At 41.6% G+C, this 19881-nt stretch overlaps 1 protein-coding gene across 1 annotated transcript in view; it reads left to right on the forward strand.

Annotated features, from left to right (window-relative positions):
* Positions 1-19881, forward strand: part of LOC143328663 (AT-rich interactive domain-containing protein 3B) — a 50943-nt gene that overhangs the window by 7077 nt on the left and 23985 nt on the right. Inside the window, exons 3-4 of the mRNA XM_076743977.1 lie at positions 16491-16565; positions 17082-17154. Of these exons, the coding sequence (XP_076600092.1) occupies positions 16491-16565; positions 17082-17154 (148 nt within the window). The remainder of the gene's footprint in view (positions 1-16490; positions 16566-17081; positions 17155-19881) is intronic.

Consider the following 19881-nt stretch of genomic DNA (forward strand, 5'->3'; position numbering starts at 1 on the left):
GGTTCTTTGTCAGCAGGATGACTTCCTGGCTACAAAAATTATCGTACTAATGACATTTGTGATTAATGGCTTGAACACTAAATGGTTAACCTCATTTCCAAATTTTCCTTGGTTACAGCACTAATCTTATAACAGATTAGGCTGGCTAAAGGTGTCTGATTTTAGCTTACTTGGGTGAAATTCCTCTCAACATTTTGGCCAACCTGCTTTTTCTATCTCTATTCTTTCCTCTAGTCATACAGAATGTGACATGCACTGTTTGCTCAAAAACAGACAGAATTAGCATTTTACTGTTTAAATGTATTTATGTTTGTGCCTCAAGCACTTAAATTAATTTCAATGTAAAAAAAAAAAAAACATTTCCCAAAGTGAGGTTTGATAGTCCAGCAATTTGAACAGACCGAGGTGGGATGTAGTTTTAACACATACATTCTAATGCTGTGTTACTCTGGGATTTTTCAGTTTATGTTTGTAGTCCAGCCGGTGTGAACCTTGCTGGCAGCAGGTCTTGGCTGCTTGGGTTGGACGGACGCACCTAGGCTTTTAGCTCTGGACTGCCTTTTTCAGTGCTATTTTTCTGATTGATGCTTCTCTGTGCTTAATGTTGCCCAGCTTGTTGAGGCTGCGGTTGAATTTGTGTCAGGATGGAAAAAAATAAGGGCCTACAAATGCACAGTTAGTGCTACATAATTTTATTTTGCACTTCCAGTTTCCAGTGGAGTTGATGTATAGGCAATATGTTACATTTAACTTAATTTAAATTGTCTGTTGTATTTAAAAATAGTCACACATGAAAGGTCAAAGGGAAGTAATACAAAGAATGTGCTTGCTCTTTGTAATACTTGCTGGCTGTAATGACTAAATTTCCCTAGTGTGGGATTAATAAAGTCTTATCATCAAATTCATTATCACAGTGTCTATCCAAATAGCCTAGCCTGGGAGCTGCTTCTGGCAATAACCACATTCTGATACATTCATTCAAAAAATCACATGTTATTGCTACTTTTGACCTCCCATCCCCATTAAATTGGTGGCATTTTTGGCAGCCACCAAATGTGAATCTCCAGTATGGCGGCGCTTACTGCTTTTTGATGCAACATTGCTGTCTTAAGTGACCTGAACTGATATTTTAACATTTTTTATTGGTTTTGGTACATTATTGTGGCTGGCAAACTTCTATTAAATGAGCTCAAATTGTCGTGCGGGTGGGAAATTATGCACATGGAAATGGAGGTTTCAAATTTATCTGAATTAGTGTGGTGTGGTTAAGGTTTGATCGTGCTGGCATAGACCAAGTATCATTTTGTGCTGACCTGCTCTTAACAGCCAAGTGTGGACGATTCCCCCTGCCCAGAAATAGAGGTATTGAATTTAGTAGGGAGATGAAGGGGGGAAGGAGAAGGGGAGGAGATGCTGTGGAAGGAGAGGAGGGGTTAATGGTCTGGCTCAACACACTACACTGCCCCACCCAGAGGAAACATTCCAGACGGAATTAAAGAGTTAACTCTTCAAACAGTGAACATTCCCACCAGGGGCTCCCAACAAGAGACAGGGGGTTTGATGGGGGTGGGTGGGTGCATGTCCGTGTTGTAGTCAGGCTCCTGATTGGTGATCTTTCAATTCATTTCACACAGTGTCGCAGGGGCTGTAAAAGAAAAAAGCCAAAGGGCCTGAATAGGAGGAGTTGGATGGGAGGACCCGCTAGCGCAGGCAGAAACACTGTTTTGTATTTGTCTTAGTCCCAAAGGACACATCTGCTGCTGGCAGACGGCAGGAGGCTACCGGCGGTGGACCCATTCTCGTCACCATGGCCTGGTCACTGCATTAACTGGAAGTGTCTAGTCTGTCCTAATGATTCTGCCCTCTACACTCTACGGAGTGTCTACTGATCTAGATTATATTAGTGTGTTGTGTTTTTCACCCTAATTTTCACCCTTAGTGTTTTCCACCAAAATGAGGTGGTTTCCACTAACAGTTACTTTTTTAATACATGTGGGTGGGTGATATGTAAGCCATACAAACATCCTAGGTGGAGAATACCTGGGCCGAATGGCTTCCCATGGTCTGAAGACAACCTATGTTGTAGCATTTTGTAACACACCACTAAAGAGCTGTGTATTGTCAACTTAACGACTTTTCTAGCATCACAATCGTTCAAGTCGATGCCATATATGCATATATTGGATATCAAATAAAGATTTTCACTAGTCTTGCTATTATTAATTTAGAAGTTGCAGTTTTTATTCTGTTGAGATCATATTTGGACTTCCCCCTTTCCTCATGTCTGTATCTTCCTCAGAGAGATAGAAATGCAGCTGTTGTGCCATTAAAATGCTCATTTCCTCTGTGGTTTGATTATTTATACGCTCTAGTGATTTGCATTGTGGACATGTTTGCGTGAAGTTGCGACCCTTGAAGTCAGAGTGTTCCATACCCCCATTCAGATCCCACTTCACATTCAGATATGTGGGAGATATCGCACAAGGAAGAAGTATGTTGCACTTTTCTCAGTAGACCTATTTCATTTTGATTTGGCAAGTGTATTTGACACTTGAGGGAGAGCACAAGGTCTTCTTGCCTTTGTATTATTTGAGGTGTCTGCCTTTCATCTGAAGTCATCGCTCCTGCAACATCATGCAAATTACCCCTTGGATTACCCCTCATGCGCATTGTTGCTGAGGGCCACACTGCTCATTGTTTAATTGAAGGCTAAAATTCTCACATTTAAATGCAAATGATGCATGACCATTAGAGTTGTCACACTTTTTTTCTCAAGTCGACCCTGGAGGATTGACTTCCTTGCTTCTACTGGCAAGTAAGCTACTGATGCTTGCTGCAATTTGATCAGTTGGTAGTGAAACCACAAGCCCCCCTCCCCACACCAATGCTGGTTCCATTCGTCCTTTACAGCCACTCCCACTCAGCATATCTCAACACCTGCTCTTTAATGAAGGCAAACAGAGAAAGGGGAATAACCAAATGAAACAAAGACCATCCACCAACCCCTTTGGCAGCTGCAGGGAACTAGATCCAAGGTCATATGACACTGTTGAGCCAAGTCTCCTTGAGTTTTATATAGGCTGACTACATATAGTGACATATACACTACACATGTACAGATGAAATAAATACAACTCTATGCGTTACATTAACGCTCAACTTGGACTTCTTTCTGAAAAAACAGACTGTGTTTCCGGAAAATAACAAACAACAAAAAACGGACTTGTGTATATATATTTAAATTGTCATATTTTGTGCTCTTATTTTAGTAGATGTGTCATACACCAATTTCACCACAACAAATTCCTCGTATGTGTAAAATTGTACTTGGCAATAAAGCTTTTTCTGATTCTGATTCTGATGGTTGACAAAGGGAAAAACCTGAATGAATGAGTGGAGAAATAAAGCTAACGCATATGCTTCCACACAGGTGAACTACATGGTGCCGTTAAGCAATGAACATCCAATCATGACTTGTGTCATGTATTAAAATGCTGAGCGGACCCATTTAATTCAGATTTTGTATTAAGATGGCATGAGGAAAAGATCTAAATGACTTAAAAAGAGAGTCCATTGTTGGGGCACTTATGGCAGGAGCCTCAGTCACTAAAGCCCCTTTTACACAGCCTGTTCAAGGTGGGAATGTTGCAGCTTTATTCCACCTCGTTGTTCTGTGTAAAACGTATGACCACAGAATTGGGGGCAGGCAATGTTGTTCCGCCTTTAAGCCAGCTGTGGAGGGTACTAAAAGAGTCTACGTTTGTGTAAAAAGGGTGAGCCGGCAGGACGGGCCACCACACAGTTGCATTACATATTCACTGCTGTGTGTAATTGTGTTTTTTAAATTACGTACTTATTCCACGTTCATCAGTTGTGCCTTAATTGTACAGCAATACAATAAATGCACGTAACGTCGACCATGCAGTGCAACATCATGAAATACAGAGAGAGAATCAAGTCATTGTGCAGTGACTTCTGCACAGAAAACTACTGTAATGACGGCAGCAGAAATAGGGAGGAGACAAACTGTCTGTATGTAAATGTCTCTCAATGTTAAGAATTCACAACATAACATAAAATTGTTGAGGTTTGAACTGATTCCATTTTAAAGTGACTTCACTGACAGTGCCTGTCCCCCCTTAACAAAAAATTGCTGTAATGAACAAAAGTCAAAGAGCAGACTCCTGATTGTTTTTGGAATATTATCATAGATGGGAATCCACCAGGTAAAATGCTAGGACACAAGTCATTTTCAAAATTTAGTGCAAGCAATTTAAGTGAAGCTTCTGGCTTTTTAATTGAGTGTAGACTGGACAGGGATAGGCCTTTTTATTGCTGATATTGATCAAATTGAAAATGCTCAGATCTGCTCAGTCCAAAGGCAGTTGTTTCAGCAATGTTTAGAATTAGGTGTAGGTTGTGTCATATCAGGGCTTTGCTCCTTGTAGTAAGAGCCAGGCAGTGAGGAGGTGTGGAAGACTGAGACTTGTCTATTGTTAGTGCCTTTCTTGTCTGTCTCCTGCTTCGACTTTGGCTGAGCTCCAGGCTGGTGTCAGGGACCTGTAGCTGCTAACTAGGCTACTGTGTCAAGGCCCCTGGGTAAACACGGCAGCTGACTGGGACCTTCAACAGAGCCTTGCAAAGGAGAAGTACATGCAAGAGGTGCAGGAGGCTTTACTTTCTATAGCCCGCCTGCTTTTCAGTCTGCAGAGTCACTGTACTGCCTGCCAAAATCTTGTGTAGTTTATAGTAGCATGTGGCCAGGTTGTGTGTCAGCCAAGTTTTCAAACACAAGCTGAGCGTAATCATGTGCTTGTAAGAGAGAGCTACCGGCAGAGGAGGAAGGAAGAAAAAAAAGCTCTTGGCTGCTGCCCAGGAAACGTCACGTTACACTAAAAGCAATGTGTTCACAGCTCAGCTTCCAACATTTATGTTCTACATTCAGGGCTGCACATCCTCCAAAGCTGCTCACTTCCTGAATCACAGTCATCACAAGAAACCAATAGTAAGCAGTTTGTCTGTCAATGCCACTGGCTAGTAATCCTCAATGTTGTGCTAGTGTACACACTGCTTCATATAGGAAAAAACATTCCCACTACCATGAGCAAAGTCCTGTTTGTAATATAGTGATTCATTTACACAGTGGAGAGCAGAGGTATGTTAAAGAATATGATTTTCTTTTCTTTTGGATCACATCTCATCTGCAGATCAAGTGCTCAGAGCTTAGTGCTTTTCTGCTGTCAAGCTTTTCTGGATTAAAAAAGCTCTGAACATTTCTTTAATATGTGCTATGTGTTGGAATATTTACATAAAGGAGTACAATTAAACAAACTAAACAATTAGACAGATAGGTAGAATTTAGAAATCTTGGTTTTATTCAGTATTGCATGCTGCTGCAGGTTCAGGACAAAAACTTGCCTCAGGCTGTGCACTTCATTTTTATTATCAATTTCTGTATTTAGCTTTATGGAAGTAAAATAATTGAGAGCTTGTATAATGGGAGAGTTTTTACACTGTTTACAGCACACAAGTTGTTTGATTCCCCACTTGAATTGAATTGAAAGATTTGTATGGAATCATTGAATCATTTCAGATGACAAAAAACACATCAGGCTGTGACCTGGTAGCTGATCTGGTTAATAGACAATCACACTGTGAATAGTACTATGGACCATGTCAACTGCAGTCAATAATTTCAAAAGTCATGTTAGTAAATGATTAAAGAGTGGTACAGAAATTTGAATTATTAACAGCAGGGGCTACCATGAATGTAGGTTATTTTAAGAACTATATCTTGTTTAGCTTGAGGAGGTTATCAGAAATGTGGCTTCATTGTTTGGTATGCTTCAATGTCATGGAGCCTGCAGTGCTGAATTTTTCCTTTATCCTCGATTATTTGACAACAGAATATAATCTTGCCATGTCAACCTTAAGCACATGTACATAGTGAGCATGAGATCACATGGCTGTTTTCATACAAACATCAGCATATCAATGTGGAAAATGGTTCAGTGGTGTTTGCGGAAGATTTGGGGTGCCTCAACCCAAGCAGGAGCCAGCCATGATTATCCCGCCATCTGGTCAAACAAAGGCATCTCAGATTTTCCTGCCCTAAATAAATGTGACTAAAAAACCTGAGGAAGCCGTATTCTTTCAGCGCAGGGATGACGTGTAGTCAGATCACTTGCTTAAAAAAGGGGTAGTAAGATCAAAGTTAAATTAGTCACAGCATAAAATTGTAATAAAATCAGATGCATTTGGATGCATTGTTGTTCTGAAACAATCAGTCATACGTTGGAATACGAATGAGAGCAGACATATAAAAGTATCAGTGCAAATTAGATACTCAAATAGAGCTTTTTGTGCTTTATGGAGTTAACATTGTTAAAACATCCTTTAGTGTTTGATTGAAACAATAATGGCATATAGGCTAGCTGTGCACCATAAGAGCTGAATGAAATTTAAAAAAGGGTGAATGAATGTGAACCCCACATACTGTGCAAACAGCTGCTTACCTGTAAATCTGTCATTGGAAACCTCATAGGCTAGGTCCTCCAAAGGATGCAGCCGCTGAATTGGGACACAGCTTATGTCTTTGCATTTATTGGTTTTACTATTCTTAGTGTGTGCTTTTGCTGCTATTGTATTACATTCAGTACAGCCTGTTTGCGCTGTTATCTATATCATATCCCGTGATGCTGCAACAACCCAATTTCCACATGAGAATCATCACAGTTTTATCTCAGCTGATCAGCTATATAGATATACCAGACTTCTGTCATGTCTTTTTATGGGCTCAACTCCAGCATAGACTATTATCAAGCAACCATTTCAGTGGGTTCTGTATCTTGAGGCGGTCAACAATTTAAATACCTAGTTTGACTATGCATAATAATTTACCTGACAAATATCATCTCCTCTTAAACCAGCCTATGTAGAATCGTGACTTGCAGAGTAAATAACAGGATCTGTGTTTGTATGTGTCCTTAGGTAGGCTAAAGGAAGGTTATATATGTTAATACTGTATCTACTGTATTTTAATGATTAACCAATGATTGATAAGTCGCTGTTGAGAATTATCAAAAATACATTAACCATTAATTTTCTGAGTTGGTAACAACATTGTTTCTGAAGTTTTAGCTGCGTTTTCTGCAGATTGAAGCACTGTGATACGATGTAGTGGAATTAACATTTTATGCTTACTTATATCGTGATAGCGCACTGGCAGATGCAGAAATAAAATACAGCGCTTTTCAAAATATACAGGTTCATGGGCAGGGGTCTAGACTACTTCCAAAATGATCACATATGCAGTCATTTTTTGAGAGTGTGCAAATTAAAATTTAACGTTGCAGTTGTGCGAATGGCCCAGTTTGGGAGAAGCACTGTCCTGCAGAGCCGGAGAGCGCCTGCAGTACTGGACGCTGCAATTCCAAACCCACAGTTTTTAATGAGGCTTCAGCTAATTTGTTTAATGTAAACAGTTTGATAACTCTACACAGTGGTGAACTTAATGTTATTAAGCTGATGTTAGCCAGGGAAGCTTTCCTCGGGTCAGCATACCTTGATAGAATTCTCCACTGCTTGGACAGTGCTAGCTACCTACAATGAATAATTTAAGCTTATCCATGCTAATGCCCTGAGAACCTGCTATAACTCAGGGTAGTTGGCTAGCCTCAGTATGAATTCGTGAATTTTATCAAACGTAATGATATAGTTATGTTTTGACAACACCTGAATAAACTGTCTGAACGTGGTGGTGTATTGCAACCAAGTGACCTACTGAGAAAGCTGGTAGCACAAGCGCAACTGGTGGAAAAGTTTGTCTGGGGCCGTGACTGGGCAAACTGACAGGTTTTTTCCACTGCTGCCTGCTTCTCTTTGCTTTTCACAAATTTGTCGTAATGGTCAGGATGACCGCTCTGAAGATGGCCAATCAAATTTGTAGTGTTGAAGGAATACCATTTGGCTTACGGTCACGTGACCTATGCTCTGCAATCATTGAAAATAGCAACATTGCTATTAATGTCTGACACTTCAAAAAACCTCCACACCACAGAAATAATTGCATTGCATGCCAATAATTAAAGCGTTATCTTTTCAGTGTCACATCAGCAGACATGTTTATTTCAGGCCGATATGCTGTTTGATTTTAGAGGGTTAATACCAATGGCGTGGTGACATTGCGTCCATATAGTCGCTGCATGATTTCCAGAGCAGTGGCATTGAAATGACACTCAAGATTTGTTTTCATAAATTTTGGCTTTATGACTCCCACACTCACCGTGAGTTTGGTGTAGTTTGGTTTCAAGTTTTTGGTGTCTCTGGTTTCTTGTGAGTGTCCAGTAGAGATGTCCTGGCTTGTCAGCCCCTCGAGATGAGCTCCAGATGCGTAACGGGCTGCACCATCCCAGCCCGAGTCTCTGGGGGGTACTGGCCTGTCAGAGGTGGAATGCCCCTGCACACTTAACGCTAGCTGAGAGGAAACAGATACCTCTGGCTCTGAACAGAGAAATCGCTCCCTATCGATTAGACTATACAGAAAGCTGTGAATTGCGCTTATGGTTTGAACATTTGATACTGCAGATTCAGAGAGATAGTCATAACACAAACTTCTCTGATGGAGCAACCCCCCCTACCCCCGGTACCTCTCTACACCACCACTGTACGCCGCACAAAGAAGTCATTTACCCATCTGACTGCAGGCGTTGTGACCTCTGTCATTTCGTATGTAATTAGAAGTGATGTGTCCTAATAGAAGTGAACGTTTTTTGTTGATTGTGAATGCATCGAATTCCCAGCCCTGTCAGTATAATGAGAATACATATAAAGGCCTATCAGGTCTGTGTTATGTGTCCTGCTGCCATTAGCGTGGGGGTGAAGTGGATGCTTGCTCTTTGAAAGATGTCAGATATGCAAGGTATTTTTAGCCAAGGCTTTTAGCCTAGAAGAACGAGCTATTAGCTGCTTACACCTATATGCTGTAGAATAGCTTTTTGCTCAAAGCTGCACCAATTGCAAGGGGTCTCCTCAAAAATTACAATGCAGATTTTTTTGTCATACTTTTTTTTTTTCGGGGGGGGGCTTGATGTCCTGTGAGAATATTAGGCAGTTATTTTATTAGGGAATATTAGGGAATATTATGTTTGTGAAATGATAAGCACTTTGCATACTGAAGACAACTCAGCATCTGTCACTGTACACTTCACAGAGCAAAACAAATAGCTTCAAATCAAATTATCAGTGAAGGGGCACTGAGGAGGCCCCGCGCAAGTCTGTGCATAGTGAAGTTGGAAAATAAAGTCTCTAAGGTCTAGTTTTTTATGAGCCTGAAACTCTACGGGAAAGGGTTAACTCATGGAGTACTGTATGTGGTGGCACAGATGTGATTCACTAAAATGTTTGCTCTGCCTGTGAAAGGGTCTTTGAACCAATGAGTGTGAACTTCTGGCCACACCAGCCTATAAACGTTGCATTTGTGTGAGGCAGCGAAAGGGGCCAGCTAGTGTAATGGGGGATGGGGCCTCTGCCTGTGGAATGTGGTGTCTTGGTGAAAGGGCTGGAGCTGAACAAATGCAGTCAGTTTATTTGGCAAACCAGGCTTGCTGGTCACCAACAGACATGTTTACCCAGGAACTAAAAATGCAAATCCACCCTTTTCTTTCAGACGTTGGCCTTTCGTGTTGGTTACGTGTGAATGAGTTGAAAAAGTGTGTTGATCAGTGTGTATGTTTTTCCTCTGCGTCTGTCAACTTGCCTATTTTCATTCTGTCTTTCTATCTGTTACGCTCCCCCCTCTCTTTTTCCTCTGTTTCTCTTTTTCATCTTTGTAATTGGAGTGATTAATGGAGGGAGGGGTGGTCTTGCCTTGAGGCCTGTTTTTCAGTGGCCTTTTTAGCACTGCTGAGACTGAGGCAGGCAGCAACACGTTCTGCCTCTGGACGTTTAGCCCCTTGTCCCTGCCACTTTGTCTGTTACCTTAAAAGCCAGAAATCTCTTCTAGCTACAAACATGATCGGACACTCCGAGGCAGACGTGCCCCTGGGTCCTGTTCTCTGCCACCGGCCCGCTCTCATGTCATATGTAACCCTTTTTTTTTCTTTTGCTCCATAACAATTTTTAATGGGAGCAGAGATTCCATAGCGGATCTGTTTGTAAGTAGGAACTCCACCATATGTTCCCAAGAGGCAGTGAGGTTTACTTCCCTCTTGTCGCACATGGTATTGCGATTAGCCAGAGCCTTTGTTGGCGGTAGCGTATGGCAGCTCAACATGAGATCCTTTACAGTAGTTAGCAGATAAAGAACGCCATCCGCTCAGCCCGATTCCCAACACCCCTCACCCATCAACCCCTCCCCATGGAAAGAGGTACTATAAATAATTCCTGGAGTCCTGCTGTGGGATCAAGGCCTCAATTATTTGATTTGGATTAGAGATTGCTGCCCCCCGCAATGCTGGTTTGTACAAGCATGCTGAGAGAAAGCAGATTCCCTTTCTTTCAGAGCATGAAGACTTTGCAGATGGACACAACTAAAGGCATCAGGGCTCTTGTTCTCCAATATTGTTTGGAAGAAACTGTCGTTCCACTGTATATGTATCTTTCCGCTTTAATCATAGACTTAGTTCTCATCACAAATTAGTGGTCAAAAGATCAAAATAAGAAAGTTAATCTACTAAGTGTGTGTGTAGCCCTTTTTTCTGCCTACTTGCCATTTATCACTATTGTTGGCTGCAATCCAGATTTCTGAAGGAGGCCTTGATTGTGATTAAATTACTGCCGCTGTGTCTGTTTAAAAGATTTCCTTCACTGAACTTCTTTGACAGGCAGCAATTTGGCTAAAAAAGATTAGTCCGTGAATGAGATGTTAAGAGTACCTGTGGGATGAGAGGGGCTCTCCTGTTATTGTGAGGTCCTGTTACTGGTGTACAGGAATGTTGGTGAATTTCACTGAAGTAAAGTCACCCTCCCTCCTGTGTCTTTTCTGGCAGAGCTCAGCAAAAACATTTTGTTGCTCTTAATTTACTGCCCGGGGTTGCTATAGGGACTGGCCTTGTATGTGCATGTATTTTGTTTTAATAGAAGATAGGTCTATCTGTTGACACACACTTTTTTTTTTTTTTTTTTTGGTAAATAACTGCAATTTCATGAGTGTTTCCCATGGAAACCTTTACTGTGTTAGTTAAAGTTAGGGTGTCTTGTTGGAGGTAAAGGGGTTAGGTCACCCTGGGAGCTGTGATCTGCCCTCATCTCAGTTTCCCTGGCGTGGTGGTAGATGACTGAGGATGATGAGTATTGACGTGTGCTGTGAGATTGCGTCCGGAGGGGGCGGGGGACTTCCCTGTGTTTGCACATCCAGCGCTATTGATTTGGGCCTTCTGTTCAATGGCTGTGGCCCTGGGGACTTGATCTGTGGCGTGGAGCTGTGTAGGGTGGGACACAGAGAGCCATGACATTAGCTTGGAGCAGGAAGACAGGGGTTGAGGCATGGCTCAGGGCTAACAGGGCTCTAATTTGGCAGATACACGTGCCTCTCTTCATTAAGCTTTGTTTAGTTCACAGGATCGCACTGGAAGGCTGCAAAACAACAGCTGTTTTCAGGTTTACGCGACATTTTAAGAGAGAAATGGTGTCACTTATTTTTTCTGCCATCCCACTAGCCATGTCAGCCAGCTTTTTATCTGTAGTAAGAAAATGACCTACTTCACACAGGTTCAACTCTGCCTGCAATCCAAATGGCTGCTGACCTCTATCAAAGCATGTGTGGAAATTTACTTGATCCAATTTTTCCACTGCTTTTATTATCATGACATGATTCCAAAGTGGGCTTTTGCTCAATGGCTGCTATTTGAGCCCACCCAACCTCCTACTTGAAGAGTGAAGGGAAATCACATGATGCTTTTATTAAGAACAAGCCTCTTCATCTAATAACAGCTCCACTATCAAATTGGAGAAGTGCTGTCAACATCCTGAGTAATCAATGCCATCCATCCCCCACTCCCCAAGCAGCAGCCATTAACCCTTCTTGTTCCGACATGCCTGGTCTCACTAAAATGGTGGCTCTACTCCAGACATCTTTCTATAATGGCTGCGTAGAATTACCCCCCAAGCTATGTATTGACATGTGTTGTGTAGTTTGTCTGATGCAGATTGAGGGATATGCAAAGAATGTCAACTTGTTGGAAAGGGAAACATGTCCACTGAAATGTGTGACAATAATGTCACATGAATACACAATCCAAACGCATGGATTTCACAACTGGTGCACTGAAGTAAGCGTTTTAGAGAGCGCATAAACTGTATATCGAAAAATCCAAATCTCGATTTGCAGATTCATTTCATATCATGATACAGTATAGAATGGCGTAGTATATAACTGTGCAAATTCCTTTAATGACAGCACTAGAATAAGAGTGGTGGCATGTGACCCTTTTTTTTTTTTTTAGAACTTCAATTTTGATTAGCTATCGGTGATCCTATCGTCAATAAAATGGTTCTGTAAGTGATCCCAATGATATTGTTCACCCCTGTTGTGGTTAAAGTTATGGTGTGGACTCTGCCATCCACTTGAGTTAGAATGATTTATAAAATTAATCCCTCACTCCCACATAACCAACTACAGCTCACTTCTAGTCATCGCGACCTTATCCTTAGCCCTGATTTAGGCTAAGAATAAGGAATTATTCAGAGTTGTTTCAATAATGTTTCAATAATCTGACACAATTCTGTATAATATCAGGCAAGCCAAGCCTTGTATGTCCCTGTCATGTAGATAGGGTGTGGGAATTTCTTTTTTAAAGTCTTTTCTGGGTGGAGCACTGTATGTGATGAAGGGGCTGAGGTGACTGATCATAAGGAGTGGTCCCAAAACATCAGTATCCACTCTAACTTGACAAAAAGCAACATAGTGTTAACATTCCTAAGCTGACCAAGGTCCCAATTCAAGAGCCAACATGTCTATTCATGGTTAACGACCTTCATGTTCCAATTACTGTGCTTTTTCTGAACCAGCTAGAGAAGAAGACTTGTTTTTCTATAGATGCAGCTGAACTTATTTGTGTTATGACAAGTGACAGCAGAATTTACTCTCCCAGACCGCAGATACTTTGTGCTCACATAGCAGTTAGCACTGCAGTCGTTTCATCTGTCTTTTTCATCATACCAGCCTCTACAAGAGAGCACTATGCAGTTAGTCAAAGTGTTGCTACAGTCGTCAGTCATATGTCTGTTGGAGCAAATCTGAGTGGATATGTTGTTTTGTTTACATTTGATGTGAAATTGCTTGGACAGAAAGCTATCAGTGTCAGAACTGCTAGTCTATGCTGCAGTTAAACAGTTTGATTCTGTGTAATCAACGTGACAAACATTTTACTATGTGAATTTCAGGATATCAGGATAATGCGTTGATAGTTAATTGTGTCTTTATCTCCCATCTCTATCTACAAACACCATCGTTTGAAAGTAGCATCTCAGATTTGCTGCAGTAGACTTGTAGCATCATGCAAATTGTGGCTGAGCTTTCCATTACTTTGCACTGAGCAAGGATAAAAGCTTTGGACTCTGACTGCAGTGCTCTGTAGCATGTAGTCATCTGACAGTTGCATGGTGACATTCAAAATGAAATGTATGTTCTACATGATCAGTGTGAGTAATAGTCCTGAACTACAGTATCCATCTAGATCTGTGTAACATCAGTGGTAATTGAATTCATTTGAAGATGGGACAGAAATGGTCTAGTTCTGTATCAAATCTTCTTTGGCACAAGCAGCTCAGAAAACGCAGTTAAAGCAGAGGAGAGGATGAAGGAGTTAGCCAGAGTCTGACATTGACTGGACAGTGACGTTCTGTCCCTTCAGACTTTTGTTTTTGGTGGAGGTTAGGAACACCTTGACCCCTGAGCTCCCATAGCGCAGAGTGTTCCTCAGGGAGGCATGAGCGTATGTGTGTGTATGCATGTGTCTGTAGGTGTGCATATGGTTTGGGTGTGGACACATTTCTATTCACCTAAGAAATGCAACACCAGTAAACCAGCAGCTACTGCTTGCTCTTTTGTAGTTACATCTGATTCTGGGGAGGTGGGAGTCAATTCTAGTGTTACACAGCTTGTAGGAATTTAATTTGGACACGGGCATTTTGTTAAATGATAGAATTTAGTCGACATTATAAATCACGTCACACAATTCACAGTTAATGTTAATACCAGTGTGTCCTGTATACACACACACACACACACATACACACACACAGGTCTCCCTGTTGTTGCAAATGTATTCTATAAATGATATTTGATATTCATTTTATTTCAGTGTTTGAGTTTAGAGTTTTATCAGTCGAAACATTCACACACACACACACACACACACACACACACACACACTGGTTTATCTTCTGAAAAAAAAAAGGTATTTATATTCTGTACATAGGAGTGGAATTGCACTTTGAAAGATTAGCAAAGTGCACTGGCTAACAAGCAGACTGATGGTGCTTCCCATGTACCTTTATGGCTCCTTGCTTTGTTACTGACTGTGAGATTATAGTGTTGACCTCTGGTACAGTGGTATCGGGAACATCCAGCTTATATAAAAGGTGCAGAATGCAAAGTTTTTTTCATGCAGCAAGCATGTGAGATTATACATGGCTGCAGTCTGAATTATCTTCTGTTATAATCATTTATAATGGTTAAAGGTTAACAGAGGAGGTCAAATTGTGTGCAAAGGTCTATAAGTCCTCCAAATGCATAGCACATACTGTATATTTAGCGGCATGATGATCCTGTTGTAATCTTTGTGACATATTATAGATAATGCAAGTTGACAGCAAAATGTATTTTTGATAAGGAATGAGCTTTGTTTGTTTCAAGACAAGATATCTGCTGAAAAGCCAGTATGATAGAATAGTAGCTTTTTTAAAAAAAATGGCTACAACTGAAAATGGATGTAATAAATCTATTGGTTTGTCTTTGAAAAACAAAAAACATTGGACTTCACCTCTTAATTACTTTCTATTACTATTACATACTTTCCATTCTAGAAAAGAAGCATTTTGGAAATAAACTTTTTATACTAGTTTGAGACAGAAACTACATTTTTTACTCATGCATCAGTGTTTTCAATATGCATATTGATTTCCACCCTTCTAAAATTGATCATTTTGTGGACTTTTTTGTTCCAATGTCTAAGAGAGGGTGCTGGTTGTTCTCCATGGCAGATATTTTTTTTGTAACAGAAGTCTTCATGCGCTTAAATCGACAAGTGAAAGCGTACCATTTGCAGTGGGTTTGCAGGTTGGTGGCTGATGAGTATTTGTTTAGGGAGCATGAATGTTGACAACCATTACACGTACAGAGAGTGAGAGGGTGAAAATGACTTGCTCTCAGGGGCCTTGACAACCTTTGCCCTGCCAGCTCTCGTTTCAGGCCTTGTAATTGCCACTGACCAATGGGCTCCTGTTTGAAACTAGACCCTGGGCTACAGCTATTAACGTCCCCCCTCCAAACGGATCTTGTTTTGATTCCTGATGCTTTTATAGGTTTTGTCTTTAGGAGACATTCCTGGTCGGCACATACCATGCACCCCTTTCTGCCCCTATTTTCCTTCCTTCCCGTCTTGTGGGGCCATTGCCCCCCTTCCTGCACTCACAAACATACACGCAGCCATGATCAGCCTTTGCACTGTTTGTGTGCGTGTGTGTGTGCGTGCATGTGCGCAGGAGCTGCTGACCAGCCCACCCTCCCCTGGCCCCTCCTGACAGCCAGCTACACTCCATGAACTTGGCCACCCGTCACAGCTGCGTTAAGATTGAAGGATGGGGGGCCCTTGTATCCAGCTGGGTCGGAAGACATGGGTGGGGGCAGGGCAGGCCCAGATGCAGATGGTTTAGGTCAAATGGAGATGTTTGAGGATGAAGGGGGAGGGGGACACAGGAGCTCAGGGGCACAATAACTCCAGAGGTTACTCCTCCAACCTCTGGAAAAATGCACTCTTGGAGTTTGAGTATATATTAGTTTTCATGTGTTTGTGTTGCAGAATGTTGGCAGTTGTTGTAACTAGCTCAGAACTTGCTCAGTTTTTCCAGCCGTCATGAACTTTTTGACCTACAGTCAGTGTCAACCTGATGGGATCTTGGTAAAAACCAAATAAACAACCATTTTTGAAGAAACGTTGAAGAAATGTTGGAAGTCCATTCTTAAGAATCACAAATTTGCACCTACACTAGTGGTGGAACCCGGCAGTGTCCTGGGTTCAGCTCTTGCCAGGGATCTCATTGACATTATCTTTTTTCCTCTCTCTCTGCCCATGTTTCTTCTCTGTCATGATCACATAAAGGCAAAATGTCAAAAGGATAATCTTAATTATAGATAATCGTGCTACTTTTGAAAGACTCATAGGTAATGACATGAGACTGCTACAGTCAAGATCCTCTCTGAACATGTTGCTAACCACTTTCTGTGTGGTTACTGACCTTATCTGTGTTTTTTCTCTTGTCTGTTGTAGAATGGGAGTGCAGGCTGGGCAGATGAGGCTGACAGTAGCAGAGGAAGAGGAGAGGCCTCCAGAGACTTTGCTAAGGTAAGCATTCAGAGACTGATCATCGGGTGGCAGTGGGCTCAGTTATTAAACAACCAAAAATGAAACAGTTGCCCCAATTACATAATAAGATTCATTCTTATGAACGTCTTATGAACTAGTGGAAATTGACAATAAGTGAACCTTTTGAAGCATTCTCCAGACTGACAGATGTCACGTTGTCTCACCTTTTCTGTTAAAAATTGCACATGAACACACCACAGAGATAACAGCCAATTCTCAGGTGGCCATCAACATGTATGTACGATATGTTCTGTGCCACAGGAAATAACCAGTCCATATTTGTACTGCACAGAACATTGCACACATGAACAAAACAAAGTAGGCAACTATTTCCAATTCTTACAATGACACGTTAATATGCTGAATTGACCAAACAACAGTAGCCAACAGTGCCAGACACACAGGAAGAACTACAGGTGACTGTTGGCTACATGCAGTGTTCAACTGACAAGTTGGTGCACAGTGGCCCTAATAAGGTACTTTTTTCTCTTTTAGCTGTATGAACTGGACAGTGACCCCAAAAGGAAGGAGTTTTTGGATGACCTCTTCACCTTCATGCAGAAAAGAGGTAAGAGTACTCTCCAGAAATCCGCATTATATCAAGAAGCAGGCGCTTCTTCGCTCTAGATTTTCTTTTACTTAAGTCAGATCCAGTGGTGTGTGTTTAGTTGGGATTTAGATGAGATTCAGATGTATTCTCTAAGTATATTATAGACATTTTCCACAAACATGTTTCCCTTAGTGTTACACTTTGGTGAAAATAGTTTTTGTTGAAGTGTGATTTTTCATTTGATACCCGGCTAAAATGTCTGAGTTTAGCTCTGTGGTTTCAGGCTTCATATCCTTTCAGTGTAAACTTTAAATTCAAAACCACACACCTGTACTTTCTTAACTCTCTGCTTCAAATCCTGTAAAAGTACCTTTGCATTATGACTTGCAGTTAAAAGTTGCCACAAATGTGACATTGGCTCAAGTTAATTTCACACCCTCTGCCTATGTGGAAAAAGCAAATACCACACGACTTCCATTTCTTAAGATTCATTTCCTGTCTCAGTGTGAGGAGGGGTTGCTATTTTTTACAGAGCATCTGGAATTTCACTATAGACTGATTGGTGTTAGGACTACAGTACAAACGGGTCATGCATACTACACATATTCATACAGTTGCTAGAATGCATATAAACCAAACAAAAAGTACACATGCACACATAGTTCTTTCTTTTGCGGCTCTGGTCTTCCAACATGGCTGTCAAGTGTGCCATGTCACTGATCAACTCAAAAACATGCTGTTACTCTCACTGGCTAAGAAATCCTTTACTAATTCCTTCCCCTGAGTAAAGGCCTTAAAGGGTCAGCAGGTGAGGTCTGCCTCTGTTGATCCTGTGGTTCTGCAGTATCAGAGCCAAGAGGATCTGGCAGCGGCCTAACTTATTTAGTTGGCCAACAGCCGGGGAGGCTCAGCTGACTGTACTGCTTTGACACTGTATTCAAGACCCCACTGACCAGAGCGGCTAATGCACTTAGGCTTTTATCAGACAAATCTGTTGCCAAGCAAGTTACATGGCTTGAGCAATACCTCCCAAGGTGAATCACAATGTTATTACAGTGGTACATACTTTACATTATGTTTTGGCAGGCTATGATGAGCGATGATGGTCTGTGAGTGTGTGTGGTTCATACTTCATTATGTTTTGTCACAAGCTATGATGGGTGATACAATATGTATGCAAGTGTGTCTATGATGCATAGTTTGTTTTGTCAGACTGTGACGGATGATGGTGATGGTGCGTGCATTTGTGTAACTGAGTCCATGTGCATCCACATGCATGTGTATGCCCTTGTACGCATATGTTGACGAGCTCCTGTTCACTAGAGCAGCAGCAGCTTTGAGTGTCTGGTCTGGCCTGAACACCCGGAGGTCTTGTTTGGAGGGTGATGAATTAAGCCGAGTCAGAGAGAGGGAGGGACAGGATCTGTCAGGGCCCTGTTAGCATCTTTGTCCAGTGGCAGACGCTGGGAGTGGTTGGCTGACCCTTTACTCACGCTGGTCAGACAGAGAAATCCATCAAGCTGACTAAAATGCCACCTGACAGCAGATAACTGGCTGATTACAGTGCGCCACATCACATAATTTTCACTAAATTGGGATTTAATTAAAGCCGGGAAAAAAAGTAAACTTTTAAGTGAAAACCGTTTTTTTAATCATCCTAGTGTTGTGTTTTGCGCAACGCAAATATCATATGGAATTATAACATTGACTTGACAGAATAATATGTTTATTCAATTAGCATAATTAGCTTATGAAACCACCTCAGCTTAAAGCAAAGAAAACAGCACACTGATTCACTGATAACCATATGAATTAGAAAATTAGACCAGCTTTCATTTATATTTTGTTTAACTTAGTTAAATTACATTTCCAGAGGGAATTACAGTGAGTGCAACTGGAATCGGCTTGCATGGATCAAGTTCCTGTATTATCTTAGCACAAGTGACCAGTAGCCATGGAGTACAAGGGTCAGTGTACGACACGACAACAGTTTTAACAAATATAACTGTCTCCAGCCTGCTCGTCTAATCGTGTGAAGCAAAGGAAAAAGGGATACATGGCTGTATGGTGTTTCAAAAGTGGATGCTGGATATGACAGAGATGTTGCTTTGACGTTGGACACCTGATGCAACCATTGTACAAGAGGGTCGGGTGTGCTTTCGGCTACTTAAGAGTGAGTTCTTCACCCTTCTGTTCAGACAAGAGTCACTTGGCTGACCTCAGTCTCTCAACCAGGAGTCTTAATCACAGGGAACAAATTGCTTGGCTGGATTCCCTTTTTGCTGTTTGCAGATGAAGCACAAGACTTGTCAAGCTCATGTTGATGGCACCTTCTAATTACTGTGTTTACACCTGCTTCCATTTCGCTTCATCGAGACATGGGTCAAGATTATTTCACTTTTTTTAATAATTAAAGAGTATGTGGAAAGCCAAGTCAATGTCACTGTGTGGATGAGAGGGGGATATCAGCTGGTGAATGGGAAATGCCAGCCTCTTCATTTGACTGACCTTACAAGCAGAATGCTGACAATTGCTACCTCATTTTCTGAAGTGTAAAGAAGGTTAAGTGAAATCCAGTGGAATCTCTGGATGGAGAGAGACAAATGGTGAAGTGCTTTTCCCACCTCGTTGTGGGGGCCTCAAGGCCTTGAGAGGAAAGCAGCAGCGGAAGGAAAACTTACGAGGGATTCCCATTTCCTGCCTCTGCACTTAAAAACAGGCAGGCGTGTGTGTGTGTGTGTGTGT

The sequence above is a fragment of the Chaetodon auriga genome, chromosome 1 (assembly GCF_051107435.1).
Source record: "Chaetodon auriga isolate fChaAug3 chromosome 1, fChaAug3.hap1, whole genome shotgun sequence".
Classification (NCBI taxonomy): Eukaryota; Metazoa; Chordata; class Actinopteri; order Chaetodontiformes; family Chaetodontidae; genus Chaetodon; species Chaetodon auriga.